The following is a 24,356-nucleotide window of genomic DNA, read 5'->3' on the forward strand; positions in this document are numbered from 1 at the left end:
CAAACAACTAGAGTTGAGCCAAACTCAAAATAAAAATTATTATGGAAGTTCAATCGATAACTAAATTAAAAGAAGATAGGAAAAACATATGAAGATGAGAATGGAAAGTGTGAATCAAGGGTGAGAATGGTAATTTGAAATGAGGATGAGAGTTCGACATTGATGATGAAGATCAACACCAGCAAAGATGGAGGCCAAATGAAACTCTCCGCCAGCGATCTGAAATAACAAGATGACGAGATGAGATACGACAATAGTTCAACACCAACGATGGAAATCAACACTATAACGACTCTGGTTTAGATCTGACTCGTTGATGTTTTAGATCCGAGTTTCATTGTCTTATATGATTGTTTGTGTCTTGTTTTCCCTTATTCCTCATTGATTTTGGTTATTGGGGTGTGTTGATTGCATTTAGAGCAGGTTGGTTGCTTCTTTTTAAATCTATTGTTGCCCTAATTTTTTGTCTCTACGCTCAAGCGAAGCTTCTTGCACTCGATCGGTGTTTGAAAGCTCTCAGTACTTTTGTAGGTTTGCAAAAATACTGGGAGGGTGCATTCTTTGCTCGAATGGTGATTCTTACGCTCGAGCTATCACTCTTGTTGTGTTTGTACGCTCGAGCGACATTTCTTGCACTCGAGCAGTCTGTTCGAATTTAGCAACTATAAAAGTCACTTTTGGTCACATCTAGATCACTTTTCTCTTCCCCTTCTCTCTTCTTCCACTATTTTTGAGCTTCCAAGCTCTTTTTACTTGGTTTTCATCTATTTCTACCCATCTTTGACCCTTAATTCCTTATACCAAAACGTAAAGCTCGACGAGGGCTTCCATTTAATCTAAGTGGATCATGTTTTCATTGAAGTTAGATTTTCTGGCATTCTTCTTTTCATTGCTTGAGGGAGGGATTCTTTTGCTTCTTTTCAATACTTCATCTATAGATGGACATGTGATAGATTTTATTGCATAAAAATCATATCTATTGTAGATCTTTTGAAAATCATAAAAAGGGGATCTGGGGTTTGATCTTCGGGTTTCAAATTGAGAAAATTGGTTGTTGTTTGATTAGTTGGGGAGTGGTTTATTGTGTTCATGTTAAGAGGAAGAGAAAGCCCTAATTTTGATAATTTGACCTAACGAACTAAAAATGGGTAAAGTTGATTGAAGATTGTGTTTTGATAGTTTGAGTTGTGATTATTGTGTTGTTAGTATAAAGGATGAATAAATTATGGTATTGGGAATTTATTTGGATAATCATGTTTAGTTAATTTGGATCATGGCTTGGAAATCCTAGGATGTGATACTATTGAAATGTGGAAATTTGTTTTTAGAAAATAAAAGAGTTGATTTTGAAAAGAGAAAGAAATCATGGCATATTGAAAATCTAGATTTGAACTTGAAGTTGGGTTTTGAAACATTTGAATGTTGTTATTATTATTGTTGTTGGGTTTAAAGTCAAGGGAGTATCGGATTATCATATTATGTATACTTAAATACTTATGCTGAGAGATTTTGTCCTTGGTCATCAGTGGTGGATGACATTGTGATGTTGAATAGATTATGTGTATGTAGTACACTCAGAATTATCTGCATTGCTTGAATAGGGTTTTGTGTATGGAGTACACTCGGATTATGTTTGTTTGTTGAATTATGTAGTGGTCGGAATTGTGCACGTGCTGAGAATAAAGGGGTATCATTACCTTTCAGCTAGCGTTTGGAGAATTGGCAGCGCTGAGAATGTGGGGTGTTAGTACCTTCCAACTAGTGCGTAGAGCACTTGGCAGAGGTACCATTATCTTCCAGTTGGTGACTGGTAAATTGGCGCGAGTATTGGAAATGTATCCTTCGCTTACTTTGCTTGAGGCAGGTAGAGCGTTGTTGGGTTTTTTGTTATCATCGTGGTTCCATTTATGTTTATGATGCATTGAGATGATTATTTTATGAAGGACGTCAGTATCTTAAATGGTTATATAATGAGTATTCTATATGTATCGTCATCATGTTCATTTGGGATACTTCTAATCAGAAATTGTAAAGTGAAATTGGTATAAGTTCGGTAATCGAATAAAATGTAATTGGGTTTTGTGGATTGGCTTCGAAAACTGGTTGTCATCGGGTAAGTTTAAGAATTTAAAAGGTGACAAGATGAAGGAAAGACGAATGATTGTGTTGTTGAATAAATTGAACATTTTGGAGGAAAATATCTATATATGTGTACCTTCATGTATATACGATACTTATGTATATGGTATGATTAAAAGCATTCATGATCATAGCTATTTGTATGTTGTTATTGTTTAGAATCATATTGGGATCCGTACTGGACTTTATGTTCATTCCATGTTACTAATCCCTTTTCAGGTGAACATCAAGAAGTGTGAAGTGTGTCAAGATAAAGGATCTTCATTAATTGTTGGCCACGGGGCCTTGTAATTGTTGGCCGAATGCCATTGTTGTAAAAAAGGTTGAACCCTTTCTCTTTCATGTATTGATGTAAGCTTGCGGGCAATTTGTTGTAACTATGTCTCATGTTGCATTCACTATGTATTCGAATGAGAGAACCTTTACTTAATTGTCTTTATTGATGTATTGAAGTCACATATATTATCTCTGAAATTGTATTATAATAAATGATTTGGTAATGTTACTTGAGTAATAAAAAGTGGGGAGTTACAAACATCGATGAAGATGGAAGCCGAATGAAACCCTCCCCCGGTGATGGAGTTTAACACTGACGATGGAGATCAATAGCAGCGAAGATGGTCTTTGTTATGAAGATAGAGAGTTTTTGGTGTGTGTAGTGGTGTGTATTCAAACAGACAAGTGGTGTTACATAGGGCTAGTAATGAAAAATTAAGGTGTGAACTAAGATATTTTTAAAACTTAAAAATTATTTTGTGTGCTTAGTGACAAAATTAGTGATATATAAATAGAATTAGCCTTGAGTTTATATTAAGAATATTTATCACTAATTTGTAAATAATTTTTGAGAAAATTATTTATAAATCCTATTGGGAAGACTTATTTAATGTGAACTCCTATGAATATTTTTTTAGAGTTTGACATCTTAATTAAATAGGAATGTGTTCCATAAAGTCCTGTTAGTTGTAAATGAATCATATTAGTGTATTATTATACCCCTAATTTGTTTCCATATTGTACCTTATTTTTTCATTCATCATATCGCGTTTGGGAAGGCTTTTAGGAAAGACAAGTCTACAAGCAACGACCGTACGAGTTTTTTTCGCCTTGATCGCGGAATTCCAGTACATTTTCAAAATGTTGCTTAAATGGATGTGGATATGGTCGATGATATGATGAAATTTGAGGGTTGTGTGTTGACTCCTTCGATATATTTCGACTCTAAATCGGTTGAGAGGAAAAGATATGTTTTATTTTATTTTATTTTTTGTTAAAGTGTGTTACTGTTTGTTGAAGTGTCGATTGTTTATCTTTAATAGGGCATTGACAATCTATTACACACATTGATAGGCAAACTTTGACCAAAGTTCTAATTGAATGTGTGTATTTGACATTGTGATAGTTGATGCGTTTTGATACATTCGATGTATGGGGTGGTGTGTATGGGTTCAAGGGTTGGGTTTGGAGTATTTGGTTTTGATTGTTAATTGGATGAATCACGTCATAAGATGACAATTATACATTAGGACCTGAATGATCGTGTTACGATGTATGCTATATTTAGTGTGTAACGTTAATCCACATACACCATGTAGTAGATGACATTTGTGTGTTTGCTTGGTTGTATATGTGTTTGAATCTGTATCGTATCTTTGTTGTAATTAGTGTTTACATACATGTTACAGTACGTTGCACAAAATTATTGGGGATTTAGATTTGTAATTGAATGTGGATTGAATCTCATCGCTCAATGTCAAAGTTACGCTGGGTTAGGGGTGATGGTGGTTCAATACATGAGTTGGGTTGGGATGTTATATGTTATATTTAGGAGGCTACATTATTAATAATTCAACTGTGGAGTATTGAAATATTGCGTTTGGTTTCTGATGAGAAGCATATGGGAATATTACGGTAATTTTGAGATATTACATGTTACATTTACGTTGGGTTTGGAATGAGAAACATATGAGAATGTCACGTTGGATTTGAGAATATCACATTAAGTTTGGGATGCTACATGTTATATTTATGTTTTGAATTTCAAATTTATAACCATATAGATATAATCACAATTTATGGTAACATATATGGTATTATCATAAATCATGTTATTAATTAATTAAAATTGAGGGTCAATATATTTAAAAAAAACCACAAGACCTATTAAATTATAAATTTTTTCAAAAAATCAAATTTTATATAAATCTTTCAAATAAAACTTATAAATAATTGACCCTTAATTTTTTAAATATCCACCGAGTTCTTGTGAGTTCTTGTTATTTTCCCAAAATCAAAACTGTGTGGGGAGCCACTTAAAAGTTGGACCAAGTGGACAGATCTGGAAATCTGATCCGTTAAAGCAGTTAGAGGTGTGGCTTCTTCACTCCCTCCTCTCTCTCTTATCCATCACAGAACCCATCAAAAGCCAAGCCCTTCTCTACCCACTTCTTCTTCTTAACACTCGTTCAACCCTCGTCTCAAATTCAACAACACCATTAATTAGCAGCTAATTAATGGCGTTGTCGAGTCCTCAGTTGCAGAGATTCCTATCCAACCCCAACCGAATAGACTTGTGCAACTATTATGGCTACAACAAAACCACTTCTAGTACCAAGAAGAAGAACAACATCAACATACCAGTCAAGGGAAGAGGAACCAGGTGTTGCTCTGCAATCGCAATCGATGCGCCGTCGTCGTTGTCCACCGGTGTGGCCGGCGTTAGATGGGGTTCCACACGTTTACAGGGTGCCCGTGAAGAGATGGAAGATGATGTTGTTATTGTCCGGTCCGATGACCTCGGTGGTTTCTCATTTGCTGCTGTTTTTGATGGACATGCTGGCTTCTCTTCCGTCAAATTCCTCAGGTTTTGAAACTTTAACCTATTAAAGTTGCTATACTTTTAATTAGAGCTTGTCAATTTTTGGGCACGTCGTGAGAAAGTAATTTCTTGTGAATTCCCTAGTCGCGGTGTGGATGGCTTGCCTTTGATTGGACCTGGGAGGGGATTAATTGAGTGGACCCGTGTGTAAGCTCCCTCCAACCCCCCCCCCCCCCCAAAAAAAAAAAAAACAAAAAAAAAAAACCCTTGTGGGTATGTTTGCGGTTGTAGCTCTAACCCAACTTGATTAGTTTGATTTGGTTTGGTTTGGGTGTATTTGTGGTTGCATATGTTACTGTTGCCTTGCTTGTGTGGAGTTGTACTTAATTTTTCATATTACTTGATTACTTGGGCGTTTCTTGAATTGATTCATGTGACCATTTTATCTTTTGAGCTTTGATTTGAAAGAGGGAAAAAAAAAAAAAAAAAAAAAAAAGAAATCAACAAAATGTTGGGATGTTGAAAAAATTAGTGCAATTTTTTTTTTTTTTTTTTTTTTTGGTGAGTGTTTTATTACAAAAAAAAAAAAAAAAAAAAAAGCGAGGATATTAAATGAAACTCAAAACATGTAGCCATAGGCATACCCAACCTAGCCTAAAAAGGGTTAATTATTTAGTAGTGTAGGAGCACCATGTGACATTACCTATGTCATGCTGTAAACCAATCATGTAGCGAAATTGTTTCGGGTGGAACATACTGAGACTGGCCTTTGTTAGTGTAGACACCCCATTTTTGATCAGCCTTAAGACTTGGATGCTTGTTCTTTGGTACCCAATGATGAAAGCCAAGATGTTTTTCTTGTGAATCTCTCAGCAGGAAGCTTAGGAGTCAGGCCTTGAAACTAACCAAGCACCTGTTTCGGCCAAAATACTTTTCGATTAGTGGAAAACCTTTTTCAAAATGAGTTTTGTTGTGCAATTCTAGACATTACCAATATGTCTTGAGGCTCATCTTTTCAAAATCAAAATGTGGAGTTCTTTCAAACAGATCGAGCAAGGGATATAAAGGGAATGAATGGAAGGGGTGAAATCCTCTGAAATACCTGTTTTTCCTTTCAATTTGTGCTAACTTTACCTTGTTGATCCAATGATGTATTTTCCAACTAGCGGGACAACACGTCATGGCTGGCTCAAAACACATTCGGTCGGACACCAAAGGGTACGACTAGCTGAATTGTCCGGGTACAAAGCATTTTTGGAAATTTCAACTTGTTTTGCTCACTTTCCGCAAAATATCTCAGATATTTATAGCCGAAACTCTATAAATAGAGCTCGGCATCTCATTTCAATTGGTTGGAAAAATTGCCCAAAGCTTATACAAAGGATTGAGAGCCCCTCCTCTCTCTCTCTTCATCACCTCCCCCCAACCTCCTTCAATATTTAAGACTCAAACACCATTGAAGTTCAATCCTAAGTTTTTTGCTGGGATTCTTGGACACTTTAAAGCATATTAAGAGGATCTTGAGGGTATCAAGAAGGAGTTTGGCCAACCAAAGAACTCACCCTCTTCAAGAGGTGAAGTTCTTGCAATATTCATCACTTTTCTCCCTCTTATTCTTCATTTTCAGCTATATTATTGTTCTACAATTGCTGTAGCTATGTAACAAGTCCTCATGGATGTGGTTGGGGGTAGATTAGCCACCCATCCATTGAGTTGATAGTTCTACTTTCTTTCTTTCCTTAGTTTGTCTATACTTTCTTGCTTTCCATAGCTAAAGTCCACTGTTGTTGTCTTTTTTGGAACCTTGTGGATGTGATTGGGAGTAAAAAGTAGCCATCCATTCACAAGTTTGATATGTAGAATAGATTTCTTTCTTGTTGCAAATCCTCTCCTCACATATCTTATCATCTAAGCATGTTAATCAATGTGTTTCAACCTATGCTCAATATTAATGAGTAATAGTGGTTGTTTCATAGGATTACTTGGGTGATTCTTAGGATTTGATGTTGAGAAGATTGTAGCTTTCCATTTTATTGATTATTTGGAAGTAAAACAAGTGGTTGTAGGTCAAGAGGGTTGAAGTCTTTCTTCTCAATCATTTGTGAACATAGAAGGGGGTGGAAAAATCCTTGTTCCGTGAATAGAAGAAGAGTTTTCAATAGCTTTTGATGAATCCCTTGTTTTAAAAGCAAAGCTTCCACTAAGAAATGATGTGCATTAATCTACTCTCTCCAATTAATAATATGGATTTTGGTATTAACTTGCCTTTATTCACAAAGAGATGATGTAGGTTCCTATCTATTTCTTAGGCTTGAATTTTTTCGTTCTTTGATCCTCTTAATTTGTTGAATTATTGCAAAATGCCTGTTGTATATATCTAGTTGTGCTATGGTTGAGGGTTGAGGCCCATCTATCTTCCCCTTAAGTGGTTTCTGGGAGTGGAAGAGGTAGAAGGGATGAGCATCCCTTGGAAGGTGTCCTTGGCTTCTGTTCTGGACTTTCTGCATCAACTTGATTTTAACCCGAAAGACGTGTTTGGCCAGTCACTTCTGTAGTCGGCCGGTCCATTTTTATAGATGGCTGGATGATCATTCCAAGAACAGAGTAGATAGTTTCTGGGGAGTGCTCTCCCTGGTGGTCCTAGAGATACTGACGAATTCCTTTATTTATTTAATGTGATTTGTTAGATTCAGCTGTAGTTCGGTTGAATCTATTCATTGTTGTAATAATCCCTCCAATCCTACGTTTTTTTTTCTTTTCCATTTATTTAAGTGTTGTAATAATTTTTCTCTCTCTCCCCTATTTTCTCTTTTGAATTGTTGTAATAATCTTCCAATCCAACATATTTTTATCCATTTTATTTATGTGCTTTTCGTATATGTATAGCATCATGTTTTATTTTATCATATTCATGTACTGCATCCATTTTTCATGCGTCCAGGTCCGGCTCATGTGCATGTGTGGGTTTTATCTTTTCCAAAGTTGATTATGTGTGCTACCTCATTTCTTGGGATGATACGCATGTCATATGTTAGTAGCCGGACCCCTTAGATGCATTTTGTGTATGTATTGCATTAGTCATTTGTATATAGGATCATGCATATATTCTAATATAATTCTTCCGGCTTTTTCTCGGAGTACTAGGTGAGCATTTATGCTTTAGCATGTAGTGTGTGTATGTTATTTATCATATCTGTTGCTATACCATGAGGTTAGATGCTTAAATGAGGTATCTGTTTGAATGCCAGTGGATGAAGGTCGTGTTGTTTACATTGAAGTGCAGTTGATTCTTATGCTTCTGAGTTTGTACAAAAAGGGGCTTTTCAAAATGCACAAAATCAAAGCATAAACCAAAACTAATGACACGATCTATACTTGATTGAATCAAATAGTAATGTTAGCCTTATTAATAATCGGAACATGAGCATATATTGATTATAAAAAACACATCATGAGTTAGTAAAGGCCATCTTTTGATCGGGTGAGTGGGGTGCTCAATTCATGACCTTTCCCTCTCATACCTAAATTCCCGAACCGAGACACTTTGGTTATGACGGACAGTGGCCTTTGGCACGAGTCACTGGTTTCCTAATTTTCCCAAACGATTAAGTAGCGACTTTGAGATCTGCTGATACAGTCCATTTTTTGGTAAAAGTTTTGCAACTAAATGAATTTTCTGCATAAGTTGTCAGATATGGATTCTCATTTATATTTCACATTGCACTTGTGAGACTAGATCGGGAGGTCGAGAATCCGAACCATTGGGCACACTTGGTAACCCCAAAGGCATCCCACAGTTAGGTAGTTAGGAGACAAATGATGATCCATTTATCATTGGCCAGGAGTGTCATGTAGACCATGTAACATCATATTATGGAAGTATCAAACAATTTTCCCCTAAAAAGAACAGTTCAATCACGCCCGATTGGCTAGGCTAGCATAGAAATCAAGCACACCCCAATTTATGTTTTACACTTGTGTGGCTGGGAATCCATCATCTTGATTTTGTTTTAACAAAACCACCTTTCAAAACGATTTCATGGAAAACTAACTCAAAGTATATTGATTAATTTATTTTTCTCTGCATGATGTGATTTATATACCCACCACAGGGATGAGCTTTACAAAGAGTGTGTTAAGGCTTTACAAGGTGGGTTGCTGTTAAGTGGCAAGGACTTCAACAGCATTAGAAAGGCATTAAAGGAGGCTTTTGAAAACGCCGATGCAAAATTGTTAAATTGGTAAGCTAGTATATGTTCGTACTTGTTAGTGAAAATTCATCTTGCCTTACCAAAGTATCAACAAGCATATATAGTCTCAATATGATTGTATATTCTATATTATTGCATTGAAGGTTTAGATGCTGTTTCATTTTGTAAAGGCTTGATGAGAACGGAGAGGAAGTCGAATCTGGTTCAACAGCTACTGTTATGTTCCTTGGAAATGAGAAGATCTTTATCGCACATGTTGGTGACTCGTGTGTGGTATATATCCAAAACACTAATTGCTCATCGTTGGTTCATTTAAAAAAAAATATATATATATATATATTTATAAGAAGAATTCTGATGTGACAATGCTTTTGTGGATGAAATGATCTCCCTGGTTTTCTTGGCCAACTTGTCGATGCAGGTTTTATCGTGCACTGGTAAAGCAGAAGTATTAACCAATCCTCATCGACCCTATGGAAGCAATAAGGCTTCTCTTCAAGAAATCAGGCGGATCGGAGAAGCAGGTGGATGGGTGTGTTTTTTCTGTTCTTAATTCCATTTTCTGTTCTTTATTTGCTGTATCAGTTCCGGAAGCAAATAGGTAGGTCTCTAATAATCCATTGGACTTGCTAAATGGTAATTAGCATCTGATCATAGTGACCTATTCCATGTTCCAAATGTTTAACTTAAAAAATAATAATAATCTCTCTTCGGAAAGAACAATGAAAATTCCAAAGCTAGTAGAATTCAAAAATCATGAAAATATCTGTTGTGGAACTGTATCATTGCAGTTCATTGAATGGAACTAGAATTGCACTAGCTCAGCACTCATGAAACTCCTGTCGTGTTTCTCAAAGACATTCTGATGGTGGCATGATAACCTGCCGTCTTTATAAACTTATTATGGTTAGCATTGTAATATTCCACATGTTGTTATGTAGTTCCTTTTCATTTCATCAATCCATTTAGGAGATGAATCATTCGATTCCAGTTTCTGGTGCCATTTTCTTTGACTTGGGAAAAGAACTCTGTATTGTATTAGGCATAGAAGGTTGTCAATTCGAGTTCCACCATCTTTCCTAAAACCAATTGGTGATAGGAAGGGCTTCACTTATGTCTTTTATGACATTTGACATTGCGCCCGCGGGCCTATTATTTTTATTAGAGCAGTCATAGGTACCAACAATCCCTCTCTCACGTTGATGCTCCTGCAACTTGAACCCATGACAACTTAGCTCTGGTACCACTTGTCGGGCCGAGTTCCACCATCTTTCCTAAAACCAAAGGGCTTCACTTATGTCTTTTACAACATTCGACATCGGGTCCGTGGGCCTATTATTAGTGCAGTCGCAGGGAGTGGCAATGTGTACCAACAGAGGTGTTTCGGTTTCCTCCTCAGTGTGTAGTTGTACCCTTTGCTTTTACAATGGATATCTTTGGCTTTGGGATATCTTCGGCTTTGTATCAATCAAACTATGGTTTTGCTTAGCTTGTTTTTCTACAGGACATCATTGGCTTTGAATTAATCTGATCGTTGTTTGTTTGGCTTATTTTAACTTTATCATTGTGCGGTGAAAATTTCAATTTATTTAATTCTGGAGAATTTTTCATAAATTTTAGTGTATAAAGCTTCATGCTTCTTTTGGGTTAAATTTTTTTACTCACATGGGTGATGATTATTCTTCCATATGGTGTCTACAGATTGTCAATGGGAGAATTTGTGGAGACATCTCAGTATCCCGTGCTTTTGGCGACATGCGATTTAAGACAAAGAAGAATGAGTATATTCTCTCTTCCTTTTCTACTAAAATAAATAGAGGGTCCATTACTATGTACATTCCTAATGATCTGTCTCTGTTTTCACATGAAAAGGATGCTGGAGAAGGGAGTTAAGGAAGGGAGATGGTCACAAAAATTTGTTTCTCGGTGGGTTGTCTCAAACATTTTCAATTTTTGTTTATCTATCCTTTTTGCACTCCTATATCATAAGAATGCCCTCATGAATCCATTGGTTATAAATTTGCAGTGCACTCTCTTATTATTATCTTCCTACTGTCCTAATACAATGGTTATCAGATCAATCAAACACAAAGGGTTTTTTGATAGATAATCTGGCAACTGGATATTTTATTAATCAGATATATTCTTGTAAGCTGAATATTGCCTATTCTGTGGCATAATTGATAATACCCAGAAGAAAAGGCAAACCAATTGCCTTGGGTAGTTCAGGACTTGTAGTTCTATTTACAGCTTAGCTAATTTTGAGTGTATTAGATTGCTTTGACAACAAACACATTTTGTTTTATGCCAGAATAAAATTTAGTGGAGACTTGGTTACGGTAACTCCCGATATTTTTCAAGTTCCTCTTGGCTCAGATGCAGAATTTATAATATTAGCATCTGATGGCTTATGGGATTACATGAACAGGTTTGTGGTTTCCTGTTTGAACCTTGTACTTACATTCTGTAAATTATCTTAAATCAGCCCGGTAGTTATTTATTTAATATTTTTCTCAATCAACCACAAGATGAGTATCATCCCGTCAACTTTGCTATTGTTTCAGCTCAGAAGCAGTTAATTTTGTTAGGAATCAGCTTCGGCAACACGGAGATGTTCAGGTAAAAAATTTGCCTCAATTCTGGTATACTGGTGTCATGGTTTACAAAGTTTTAACTTCTTTTGTTCTGATTGTAGTTAGCTTGTGAGGCACTTGGAAGAGCAGCTTTGGTAATGGATGCGTAGATGTTTATTTTTCTTGCACAATGCTTGATCATACATGTATTGTTTGCCTGTTCTAATAACCTGCAAAATTGTGTATATTACAGGACCGACGCTCACAAGATAATGTCAGCATCGTCATTGCTGATTTGGGGTATGCACTTGTATGCATTAAGTTAATTTAATATAATGTTTTCCATTCTAATCTAATGTGTTAATCTATTGTACTGATATTAACTTTTTTAATTTGGTCCTGGCTGTGACTTTTTGCAGGAGGACAGATTGGCAAAGTTTGCCTCGTCAGAAGGAAAATTTTGCTTATGAACTGGGCCAAGCTTTTGCTACTATCGGGATTGTGTCATTAGGAATATGGATGTCATCTCTGCTTTCTACATGAGTTTTCAAGCCTCCTGACTTTGTAAATAAATCCTCACAGATTTCCAATATATTTTGTATCTAGATATATTTTGTAATTGTACATGTATCGCATCTTATTGATATTAATAAATGTGTCTCAGAAGAATCTCAAATGATTGTCATTTACATTCATTAAAGTACTGTACCAACTATACTGCAAGGAATTGCATTTATAAATTATTATACTTTGAGTGATTTCTTGCTAATTGAAAAGCAATTAAGATTTGAGGATGCCTGCTAAATTTCAACTCTTTCATGTCCTTGTTAGACACTTTATAGAAATTCTAGTGCCAGGTAAACATTAGCTTGGTATATGCAGAAAAGTCAGTTTAGAAACTAGGAAGCCAATTTTCTCTAATGTTCTATGAGATGCAGAGATGCGTGGTAGAACCTTTTGTCAATGAAAGGTGAACTGTGCTAGATTGACGGGTACTCTGGGGAAAATGAAGTCTGGAATATGTTGTCAATTTATTGTATGTATAGCTGAGTATTTTTTTCTGAGGAAGTAATGGGTTTGTTCTATGTTCTATGTAAGGAAACTTTTGAATCTCCAAAAGAAAGGAGAAGGAAGAAAAATAATGATGAATGATGAATCCACATAGGGCTCCATGAAGATATTAGGAAAATTTTTCTCTTAGGCATATTTATGTAGGACGAGGAGGGACTACTTTCCTACAAGTAGTGAGCCCAGATTAAGTATATTGGCAGCAACAACAATTGACTTATAGGGCTAGATTTGGTGGGATTTTGTGGTTGTAAAAGTATTTAAAACAAAAAAAAAAAAAAAGGAATTTAAGGGTTTGTAAAAAGGTAGCATTTTGGGAATGAAAATACAAGTGTTTAGGGGCTGTTGGGTAGTTATTCTACGCACTGTGAACAGTGATGTGAATAGCAACCTTGCTGGAGAGAGAGAGAGAGAGAGAGAGAGAGAGAGAGAGAGAGAGAGAACGGGGTGCTTCACCCTCAAAAGGGATAGGCCAATCACACACACAATCTCAAATTTTCATAATATTAACTGTTCTCGAATCATTGAGATTACACAAATATTTATAGGCTAATGACTCTCCTAATTCTACCAAGACTATAACTCAAATTTAGAAACTAAAAATATTTAGCAACTACTAATATTTTGGACCCACTATGACTCTAATTTTACTTCAATCATAATAGGAAACTTTAATGACTTCTAATTCTACTTCAATATCAAAATAGGAAAATTGGACTTTTGACCATGAAAATTATTTTAGTCATAATATTAAAACCTATATATAATGACCCATTTAATAACTTGACCCAAAATAAAACCCATGGGTGACCCCTACAACCCATGTCCAACAATTATTGGAATTACCATTATATCCTTAATTACTAAAACCTACTATAATGACATGAAAACTCAAAATTATTCAAAATCTTTAATTCTTGATGCCCTAAATGTCCTTCATGTGAAATTTCAAATTTGCTCTTTTACTTCTTTCCATGATCTTCATCATTCTCCTCTGCATTTGAAAAAACTCGACCTTAAGTTTTATAATGTTGAAATATAAGGATTATAGAATCTTACACTTGCAACCATTCAAATTGATTGTTTTGAACGAACGATGAGAAAATCAAAAAGTTTAATGTTGTCATCACTCCATTAACCATATCGAATTTATTAGGAATAATAAACTCAATGTGAACTTCATATTTCTTGTGAAGAACATAAAGTTCAATTGCGTTCTCATCATTTTCTTTGGCTTCCTTGATTTTAGAATCTTGATCATGATGATCTTTCATGCTTTCTTTAGTAAGGAAATTAATTTTGCCTTCGTTTCTTCAATATCCTTAATATTAACATGTTCATCTTGCTCTTTCGTAGTTTCTTCAAAATCTTTAACACCTTTATCCTGTTGCTTCTGGATAGTAGTCTTCTCTAAAACAACAGCCAACAATCTTTTCATGGAAACTTTCAATGCATTCAAAGTTGTCTTGATAGTATGCACATCACTCTTTATTGTTGCAACATCCTCCTTAATTATCGCAAAATCCTCCTTTAACATCGCAATATCTTTCTTAGTAGCTCTATAATTTGTTGACAAGGCTTCAAACTTCCAATTTAATTCGATGCTTGTCAACATTGTAATAAAGAAAGCAATTTTATCAAAAGATTGGTAAGGAACAAGGTAAGATCTTGAAACTCTGATACCAAACTGATGTAGGACGAGTAGGGATTACTTTCCTACAAGTAGTGAGTTCAGGTTAAGTGTACTGGTAGCAGCAACAATAGACTTATAAGGCTGGATTTGGTGGGATTTTGTGGGTGCAAAAGAATTTAAAAAAACAAAAAAAAAAATGGAATTTAAGGGTTTGTAAAAGAGTAGAGTTTTGGGAATGAAAATACAAGTGTTTAAGGGCTGTTGGGTGGCTGTTATAAGCACTGTGAATAGTGACGTGAACAGTAATCTTATTGGATAGAAGGAGAGAGAGAGAGAGGTGCTTCATCCTAACAAGGAATAGGCCAATCACACACAATCTTAAATTTTTATAATATTAACTTTTCTCGAATCATTGAGATTACACAACTATTTATAGGCTAATGACTCTCCTAATTCTATCAAGACTATGACTCAAATTTAGAAACTAAAAATATTTAGCAACTACTATTCTAGACCAACTATGACTTCCAATTCTACTTCAATCATAATAGGAAACTTTAATGACTTCTAATTCTACTTCAATATCAAAATAGGAAATTTAGACTTTTGACCTCTTAAATTATTTTAGTCATAATATTAAAACCTATATATAATGACCCATTTAAGAATTTGACCTAAAATAAAACCCATGGGTGACCCTTACAACCCATGTCCAACAATTATTGGAATTATCATTATACCCGTAATTACTAAAACCTACTATAATGACATGAAAACTCAAAATTATTCCAAATATTTAATTCTTGATGCCCTAAATGCGCTTCATGTGAAATTCCAAATTTGTTCTTTTTCTTCTTTCCATGATCATCACATGTGTAACCCATAGAATCTCTACTGTAAGAGACAAGGTCTTTCCATTTAGAGAAAATCAATATTGAAATATTGTGATGACGGTAACTTATAAAATTGTAGAAATTATGGAGATTTAGGCAGAATGAAAAGTCCCGTAGAAGAGTGCTTCCTTTTCTCTGCTGCTTCTGGTCTTAATAATCTTGATAAGTACACATATATTCGCCTGCTTAAACGGCGTGGAATTTGACAGCCATAGAAGAGTTGATCGTTGTAACTTTTTGTGAGGATAAGAAACTGGAGTTTCCTTTGTTCATGTAGTGATCTTGAATACTTTGTTGCTTTTGAAAACTTGGCTCTTATAATCATCAGCACCATATGCAGCATAGGCCGAAACTAAAAGTGCATACATACATTCCTCAAAATTGATCAAGCAAAGTTTTACCCCAATGCCTTGTATTGCCACTTATAGGATGATTAGCTAGTGAGCAACAACCGTGCTAAAGTTCTTTAATATTGAATCTGAAATCCATCTGTTTTCTTTTCCTGGTATTCTCCTCATTGTACTGTCAGCTGTTATACGATAACATAGGCTTCGTTTTGATTATAATTTGCAAAATCAATGTCCAAAGAAGTACACAAAAGAATATCTGAAATACTCTTCTGAATTACCCCATATGGTGGTGTCCATGTGCCCACAAGAGGGCATTTACAATAATAATATCTAAAAACTCATACTGAACTTCAGTTCTATATATATTAAATCTCCTCATACATGATCAAAGTCTCTATGGGATAGTAGTGCTTAATACTATTCTCATGGCACAGGGGCAGGATAGGATGATCAGTAGAATCAGGGGTTCTTGCCACCATTTCCCGGTTTTCCCTTCCTTTGATCATGCTTAGGATTGGGTCCCGTATAATCATAATCCAACACTGCATCAACCACCAAAAGCTTCCTTGAATTCATTTTCGCACAATCCTTCACAAAACATGTAGAAATGATTAGCAAAACAAGTATTTTTTGTTTTAAAGCCGTTTCAGAACTCACAGTTTGTCTTAGGTTCCTTCTCTAGTGAGTATTTATTTTCATTATGTGATCTTACTGTCATATTAGTTGTAACACAGTACATTATCGCTCTCGCTCTATGACGCTAATTTTTATGTAAAACTACCTACCTTATGAAGCGAGTAAATGGGGTTCTTGTTGTCCCTGAAGCCTTGAGCTATGCCTAGAGGAAAATAAGGAGAGAAGATAGATTAACTTAATAAGCTAGTAAAATTTTAGGAAGTGAAGTAAAGAAGATGATAGTGAGAAGTGGCTCACCTGAAGAGAGTAAGAAGTAAATGAGTAGTAAGAGGAAAAGTAGAAGAGGGTTGTTGATCCTCATAACCATAGCTGGTGACCTTCTTGTTGTTGTAATTGTATTGTTTGTTGTCACTGTTTTCAGAGTTTCATAAACTATGAATTGTGATTCAAAGTTGGAATGGAATGAGATGGGAAGGGGAGAAGAGAGGACGCTACTTTTATGGTTGCTGAGTTGAGTGGGGGGGGGGGGGGGGGGGGGGGGGGGGCATCCCATGAGTGCAGCAATACCTACCCAATTGCTTTACAATGATGATGAAGTGCATTACCCTATTTAGCCACAACCTGTAAGTCAACTATACTGTACTACAGTGACTTTAGTATAAGTGTTCCATCAAAATAGAATGCATGTGGACACTCCCCAAACCAAAACAATCCTATTGTATTGCTCTCAGACTCTTCTGCCATTTTCAGCTTGTTTTTGGTTGCTCTTCAACTTTTTCTATAAGTCAACCTGCTTTTATTTTCTTTTCTTTCCTCCCCACTAACATAAAACCAGTGGCAGATATGCCCTGTTGATTGTCAATCAATTTCTAATACTTTTAGACTCCTTTTGTTTCAATGGTGAAATTAACTAGCCTAATAAGACAGTTAACACTGCATCAGTGTTGTGTGGTGCATAATATGTGATGAATGTGACGGAACTAACCAGCTGAGTTAGCCCAGTTGGGCAGAGCACTTGGATCTTACTAGAAAGTCAAATACTTCTCTCTTTGAGAGTCGTAATTATGTTCCAGGGAGCCTCTAAATGCACTCAAAAACATTGTTGCATATGTCACCTCTCAAAAGAGACAAAACCTATCCCTAACTTAAATTACCAAAAGGGACAAAACCCTAACTTCAGCCAGCCCCTCCCCAGTATTAACCAGCCCTTCCCGACCCCTCCTGTTACCACCTAGCCCTTCTCCCACCCTCTGGCGCTACCCCTTGGAACCTCCCCAATTCCTTCACATCCTCCTTCATAGCAACCCACCTCCTCCCTCTTTCTTCTTCTTATTTTTATTCTCTCTCTGCTATTGTTGTTGGTGTTTGGTGGAGTTACGATCAGGATTTGAGAGGAAAGGAAAAGGAAGGGGCAGTGGGTGTCAGCATGGCCGGCCCCTGCTTAAAGCCACTAACTTGGTTTGGGAAGTGGGTTGGCTTTTTGACTTTTTGACTTTTTCGGTTATTTTAGCCGGGGGCTAAAAAGCTTGATTTGGAAATGACTTTTGGCTTTTTTGTGAGAGAAAAAATGTAATGATTATGGGTTAGATATGATATTTTGTCTTATTGAGGCTAAAAAGTCTATTTTATTTTTTGTGACTATTTTAGCCCCAAATCCACTTCCCAAACAATGCCCAAAGCATAGGCTTTAGGACTCTATTTTAAAAAAGACCTCACATTTTTATTTTTTTTTTATATTACTAGAAGTTATACTATAACTATCTTTTTCGTTAAAAAACACATTTTTAAAAAGAATTCTACAACTTAAAAAGAAAAAAGAAAAAGAAAAGTGGCCTTCACATGGGAATCGGATCAAATAGTTTTCATTGTCAATGGCGTCGACGAGAAGAACAGTGGTGTGAGACGAGCGATAATGATGACGAGGAAGGAGAACGAGGACGTGGTTTAAGCGAGTGATGTTGACGGCAATAGAGAAGGATGGTGGAGATGGTTGGTGAAGGTGGTCAGTGAAGGTGGCAATGGTCGATGATGGTGGTTGTAGCAGGTGAACAACCACAGCGACGGTAGTAGTGCAATGATGGTGGCAGTGGCGGTATGAAACTCTGTACAAAAATAGTAGAGATAGAAGAGTTTTTTGTTAGAGAGAGAGAGAGAGAGTCGGCACGAAGAGGAAGAGAGAGAACATAATATTATTTCGGGTAACACAAAACACTCGAGGGTAACAAGGAGAAACAACAGATGAGACAAGACTTGTGTGTACACAAGATTCTAAATCAAGACTTAATGGGTAATAGGATGTAGGACCGGCCGATAGTTATCTTTTTACTTTCTATTTTTTATTTTTTATTAGGTTCAAGGGTCATTTTTGAGAAAAATCACTTATTTAGAATAGGCTCTACTTGATTATGTTTTATAAGCTCAGTGTTCACTTATTTTATTTTATTTTATATATTTTTTTTAAACAGTCTTTATTTTTGAATCTATAAATTTATTTATTAGATAGCTTATGCAATGGGCTATCCTAAGAAATGGGGTGTCAAACAATTTTTTTAAGGTGCATTTAGAGGCACCCTATATTCCAATGTACCAAATATATATATAATTCAAATTTGTCTTTGGTTCTATTATTTCAATTAAAATAATATTAACTCTAAACTTTAAATCTAGTTTTAGTTTGGTCTTTTTATTCAAATTACTATTGAGAATTTTTACATATTATGTGACTAGTACGTGTTATAAAATTATGAACTTTTACATTTAATTTGGTAATAATGATTAGATTGAAAGTAGACTTAAAAGTGTAGAAATAATTTTGTTCAAATTAAAACAATAAGTACCGAAGTGTATTTTGAGTAAAACTACGATTAATGTTGTTCAAATTAAAATAATTAGTACCAAAGTGTAATTTGGGTGAAAAATGTAATTTTCCCCCCCTCCCCCAAAAAAAAATAAAGAATGTCGTGGAACCTACGTTCTGTAGACTTGTTTTCCTGCATTAACAGACAACTCGTTAATTTGTTGTGCCTTTGATCGTCATATGTTGGCTTTCTTCACTTATAATAAATAAATAGAGAAGTGACTTAAAAATAAATTTTTTTTTAAAAAAAAGGACAGTGGTCTACAGATTAATGAATGTGAACAAGACATTTCTAAGGGTTGAATTCTGGAGGTGTGCCTTTAGTAGTGGCAAAAGAGGGACAAAATTAACAAAACACTTCTACTTTTGAACTCCCTATCCCAGCATTACTAATTATGTACTCACCATTCAATAAGACAGAAACGCCACAAATTAATCATCTTTTTGGGAGAGACCGACAAGATGATGACAATGATTAACTTACTTTAAACACTCCTGTAATTCATAATTGTTATTTCTATGTTGTCGAGGAAAGTAAATAAATAAATAATAATAATATTAATAATAATTAACATAATCATACACACGTTAATGATACGGCACGAGATGTGATTCAAAACACTTAAATCAACTTGTGATTTTAATAATAAAGATAATTTGTGGCCTTAAACTATTATTGTGCATCCATGAAGGGAGATTACTTCTAGCATACCAAATTCTTTATTGAAACCTTATATATCCATATTTTTTTAATTACAATTTTATCCATTCATACAATTCTATTTCTACCCCCATTCTTGACCTCCTAAACCCCATCCTCATCCAGCCACCACCCACCATAGATAGTGGCTCCAGTTGCTGCCCTTTTGCAGCCTTTGGCATCTCTGGTCACTACCCTAGCTCCTTGTAACCTTGATGCCAACTTAGTCTCTCTCCACCCTTATCCCACTCTCGTGATCCCTTTCTCGTAGTCTAATCACCCACCACCCATAGCTTTTCCCTTACGCCTCCCCCACCCTCGCAACTCACCCCCTGTAGACCTCCACTCAGGCCGGCACTCAGATTTAGGGGCCTAAGGCGAATTTCGAAAATGGACCCCCTCTTGCATTGAAAAAAAATAATTTATGGATAAAACGATAAGTTACAACTTTTTTATTTTTTTAGTCACAAAAAAATTTACTTGCACATATAATCATTAAAATTATAAACAAAATAATTTAATGAAACAAAATTAGGGCAAAAAAATTATTCAATTAAAACTAATAAAGACCTAAGTAAAAAAATTAGGACAAAATTACTTATTCCACTAAAATCTAATCGATAAAGAAGGTAAAAAAAAAAAAACTAGGGCTCATATATTGTATGTATTGTTATTCTTAGGCCCAAACACTTTTTTTTTAAGTATATATTTTCATTTTAATAAATATGGGCCAAACTACACTTATAAATAAATATGGTTTAAACCACATATGGACTCAATAAAATATTTTGGAGCCATTTAAATTGATCCTAATAATAATAATAATAATAATAATAAATTAGGCCTATAACATTTTACTAAATTTGAGAGCCCTATTTTTGGGCTTAAGGCACAGGCCTTACTGGCCTTAGGCTAGGGCCGGCCTCCACTATCTGGTTGAAGAGTAAAGAGGGGTTTGCATGTGGCGGGGGGTTGGATAGTGGCGCCGAAGAGTGGGGGTGACAAGAGGGATTATGGAGAGGTAACGGGAGCTAAAGAGTGGTGGTAGGTGGTGGCGGCTAGGGTTTTGAGAGTAGGGTTATTTTTTGAATTAAATTTGGTGTCCAAAGATTTTTTTGTATAAGGTCCAAAGTAGGAGGTCCAACAAAATTTAAGTGGTGACTAGTACCAGCACCTATGCATGAACAAGGCTCTCTATATTTGTGCACATTTGTATCATTTTGGAACAAAAATGACAAAATTTACTGTGTAGCAGTTGAAGTCACTTGCAAGCAACTGCTCAATGTGATACATGCTATTCATTTTGGATGATTACTACATTTTTTTTCAAATATTTGTTTTTGGTTCAAAATTCCAGATGGGAGGGGGTGTTCCAAAAAGGAAAGAAATATCAGAAGCTCATTTACCTCCACTACTTTGTCAAATATGGATGGTTGGAGTCATTTCACAAAAGTCCACTGCATTTCATGTGGCCTCAAAATATTGAACCAAAGCGGGAGTTAAAAAGGCTGTGAACGAATCTAGTAGTAAGTCGTTTAAATTTAATTTAAAAAATTAAATTTTTTTAAAAAAATGTTTTAAAATTAGTTTATTAGTCTTTGAAACTATTGAACAATTTTCAAAAATGCGCTAAATCTTATTTATTTACATAATAAGTCAATTTTAAATGAACTATTAACAAATTGAACATAATTTGAGTTCGAATAGAATAACTTGATTCGTTTTAGTCATACTCTAAACACTTCAAAATACTCTAGACACACATTCTCTCTCCCTTAGTCAGTCTTGTTCTGGGCATATGCAAACCTTGTGGATACCGATATAAAAAAAAACCGAATAATCCAATTAATTCGGCTATATGTAGTATATTTTTTTTTAATAAGAATTGGTCTTTGCGATTTTTTAATTTGATTTTTTTTTTTTTTTAATTTGGCATCGATTCAAGCACCTTATGTACCGAACTAAATCAAAATCGACCGCTTCAACATATATTATATTTATTTATATAAAATACAATAATGTAATGATATTAATAAGTATAATAAATTATTATTCTTATCATCTCTATAACCTAAGTTTGTAATTTTTATTGTATATAATCGTTATTTTTAACTTATTATTCTTAAAATCTTACTATTTTTTAACTTTTTTTTTTGTTTGTAATTTCATTAATCTAAGAATTGAAAAATATTTATTAAATAGATGGATTCGATATATTTGAATTGGTGGACAAATAACTAATTCAATATTTTTATATAGAGTAGTGACTATACTAAAAAATAGTTCAAATTTAAACCATTTCAATCGATTCGGTTCAGTACGATTTGATAAGAGAAGCGATATGTATCAATATTCAAAATAATAAAACTGATATTATTAATTCGGTGATAGTTTTTACCTAAATACCAACCATACTGAATCAATTAGGAGCTACTAGAGCCAATCTGTCTTTCACTATCTTATATATATGTTCACAAATTCAAAAAAGAGCTTCGAAGTGTTTCTTCCAAAAAAGAAGAGTTCTAAAATAAATTTAAAAAATGGAGTAAAACTAGGCAATTTTTTTTTTTTTTTTTTTGGTGATAGTTTTCATTGTCCTGTTTCAAGAAAAGAAAACATAAAACAAAAGGCAAAAATAATACTAAAAACACAATGTTTTGACTTGACTTTATGATTCTTTAAGAAAAGATTAATTCAAATGGAAGATGAGAAAAGTGATTGCATTTGAGTATTAACTTTTGCAAATGTCTTCACACATGAAATGTAAGGGAGCAAAAGAAGAACAAAAAAAATCAAACACAAAATCTCCCACAATTGACCCTTTCTCTCTTCCATGTCTGAAACCCTAACCACCACCTACTCTCTTTCTCTCTCTTCCCTCACTCTTTCTCTTCTCTCTCTTCCATCCCATCCACCACCAAAAAGGACAACAAAAAGGGTAGGGATGAACGTGGCGCTTGCAAGGGCAAGCAGTCCTTACCAACACCGAGCAAAATGACTCCATTCCTTTTACCTCATTGAACACATCATTCATGGTGCTGCAAAATGACTCCATTCATTTTACCTCATTGAACACCTCTTCAGTGGATGTGGTTCGATACATCCGTTCGTATGGAATATTGAACAGCCGCATTGAAAGTGGAATATCTTCCTGCGTTGGGCCTTCTTCTTCTCATTGCGATGCCTCTTCTTGATTGGTTCTGGCGAACAAGGGCTGGTCAACTGTGTAAAACTCTGCGTTTCAGATCGTCCATGCTTGGAGCGTAGCCGGAAGCAAAGAAGAAGCTATGGCATTGGTAAGAAATAGCGATCCAAAATGTTTCTGGTTAAATTACGATAAGTTGTCATCCAATTACGACAAAATTTCATTTACTCCGCCATTGCCGTATGTTCATCAATTTACAGATACAATGTGGATCGTTCCAACAGTCATACAACAATGGGTTGTAGAAAATATAAGGGAGGAAGCCCAAAGACCACATCAGCCCAAGAGCATTATAATTGAAGGCCCATCTAGAATTGGGAAAACATGTTGGGCCCGGTCTTTGGGGCCACAGAATTATTATTTAGGCTACATCGATTTGAGGGACGACAATGACGACGCTATTTACAACATAATCGATGATGTGGCCCCACAGTATTTGAAACATTGGCGGGAATTTATTAGAGCGCAACGGGATTTTTTTTCAAATTGTAAATATGCCCACCCAAAGAAAATAAAAGGCAAGATTCCAAGTATTATATTATGCAACCCCGGAGCCAACTCTAGTTACAAAGAATTTCTGGAAAAAAATGAACACGCCGGGCTCCAAGTGTGGACGATCTGAAACGTAGAGTTTTACATAGTCGACCAGCCTTTGTTCGCCAGAACCAATCAAGAAGAGGCATCGCAATGAGAAGAAGAATGACTAACGCAGGAAGATATTCCACTTCCAATGCGGCTGCTCGATATTCCATACGAACGAATGTATCGAACCACATCCACTGGAGAGAGAAGATGCTGTCAGGGATCTTCTACGACACTTTGAGGAACCCGATGTGGTTCAGAGCCGTAGACATGTCCATGCCGGGGAATCAGGGGGTATACAAGATAGAATGCCTGTTCAACTACAACCTCCGGAAAGCACTGGGAGTCCGGACGTTCACCTCGACAATGTATACGTGGTTGACATATAGTGGTCGCAAAAGCCTAACGGAGAATGTATTTACTCGGCTTATTGCACGCAGGATGACGAAGACATTATCCAGCTTTGGGATTATTAGCCCTATAAATTATTGTCTCGCACTGACTATTGTACTCGACGAGCTTTCGTATTATGTAAAAGATTGGCGGTGAAAAAATATTTATGTACATTTTTATGATTAAATAATAAAATGTTAAGATACATTTAATTAATGTGATTATTGTTTTGGATTATCAACAATAATATAAATGGGCCGAATTGCAGTATCCCAAATTAAGAGGCCCAATTACAGTC

At 35.4% G+C, this 24,356-nt stretch overlaps 1 protein-coding gene and 1 long non-coding RNA gene across 3 annotated transcripts; one reads left to right on the forward strand and one right to left on the reverse strand.

Annotated features, from left to right (window-relative positions):
• Nucleotides 1–4,417: 4,417 nt before the first annotated feature.
• TAP38 (thylakoid-associated phosphatase 38) lies at nt 4,418–12,417 on the forward strand. 2 transcript variants are annotated; one of them, XM_028230466.2, is made up of 11 exons: nt 4,418–5,002; nt 9,070–9,198; nt 9,339–9,441; nt 9,590–9,700; nt 10,870–10,949; nt 11,041–11,094; nt 11,480–11,596; nt 11,733–11,787; nt 11,864–11,896; nt 11,995–12,041; nt 12,161–12,417. In XM_028230466.2, exons 1-11 carry the CDS (start codon nt 4,653–4,655, stop codon nt 12,282–12,284), a joined length of 1,203 nt encoding a protein of 400 aa, XP_028086267.2. In that variant the 5' UTR covers nt 4,418–4,652; the 3' UTR covers nt 12,285–12,417. The 2 variants fall into 2 exon arrangements, with proteins under 2 accessions (XP_028086267.2, XP_028086268.2); XM_028230467.2 differs by lacking the exon at nt 11,864–11,896 and having other exon boundaries at nt 4,480–5,002.
• A 3,453-nt stretch (nt 12,418–15,870) lies between these two features.
• Nucleotides 15,871–17,023, reverse strand: LOC145797427 (uncharacterized). The gene is made up of 3 exons (XR_014338981.1): nt 16,619–17,023; nt 16,471–16,523; nt 15,871–16,273 (listed from the first exon to the last, which is right to left on the reverse strand). It is a non-coding gene; the product is annotated as an uncharacterized LOC145797427 (long non-coding RNA).
• Between the last annotated feature and the right edge of the window lie 7,333 nt (nt 17,024–24,356).

This window comes from Camellia sinensis, chromosome 1 (genome assembly GCF_055761805.1).
Source record: "Camellia sinensis isolate YWXY chromosome 1, ASM5576180v1, whole genome shotgun sequence".
Lineage (NCBI taxonomy): Eukaryota > Viridiplantae > Streptophyta > Magnoliopsida > Ericales > Theaceae > Camellia > Camellia sinensis.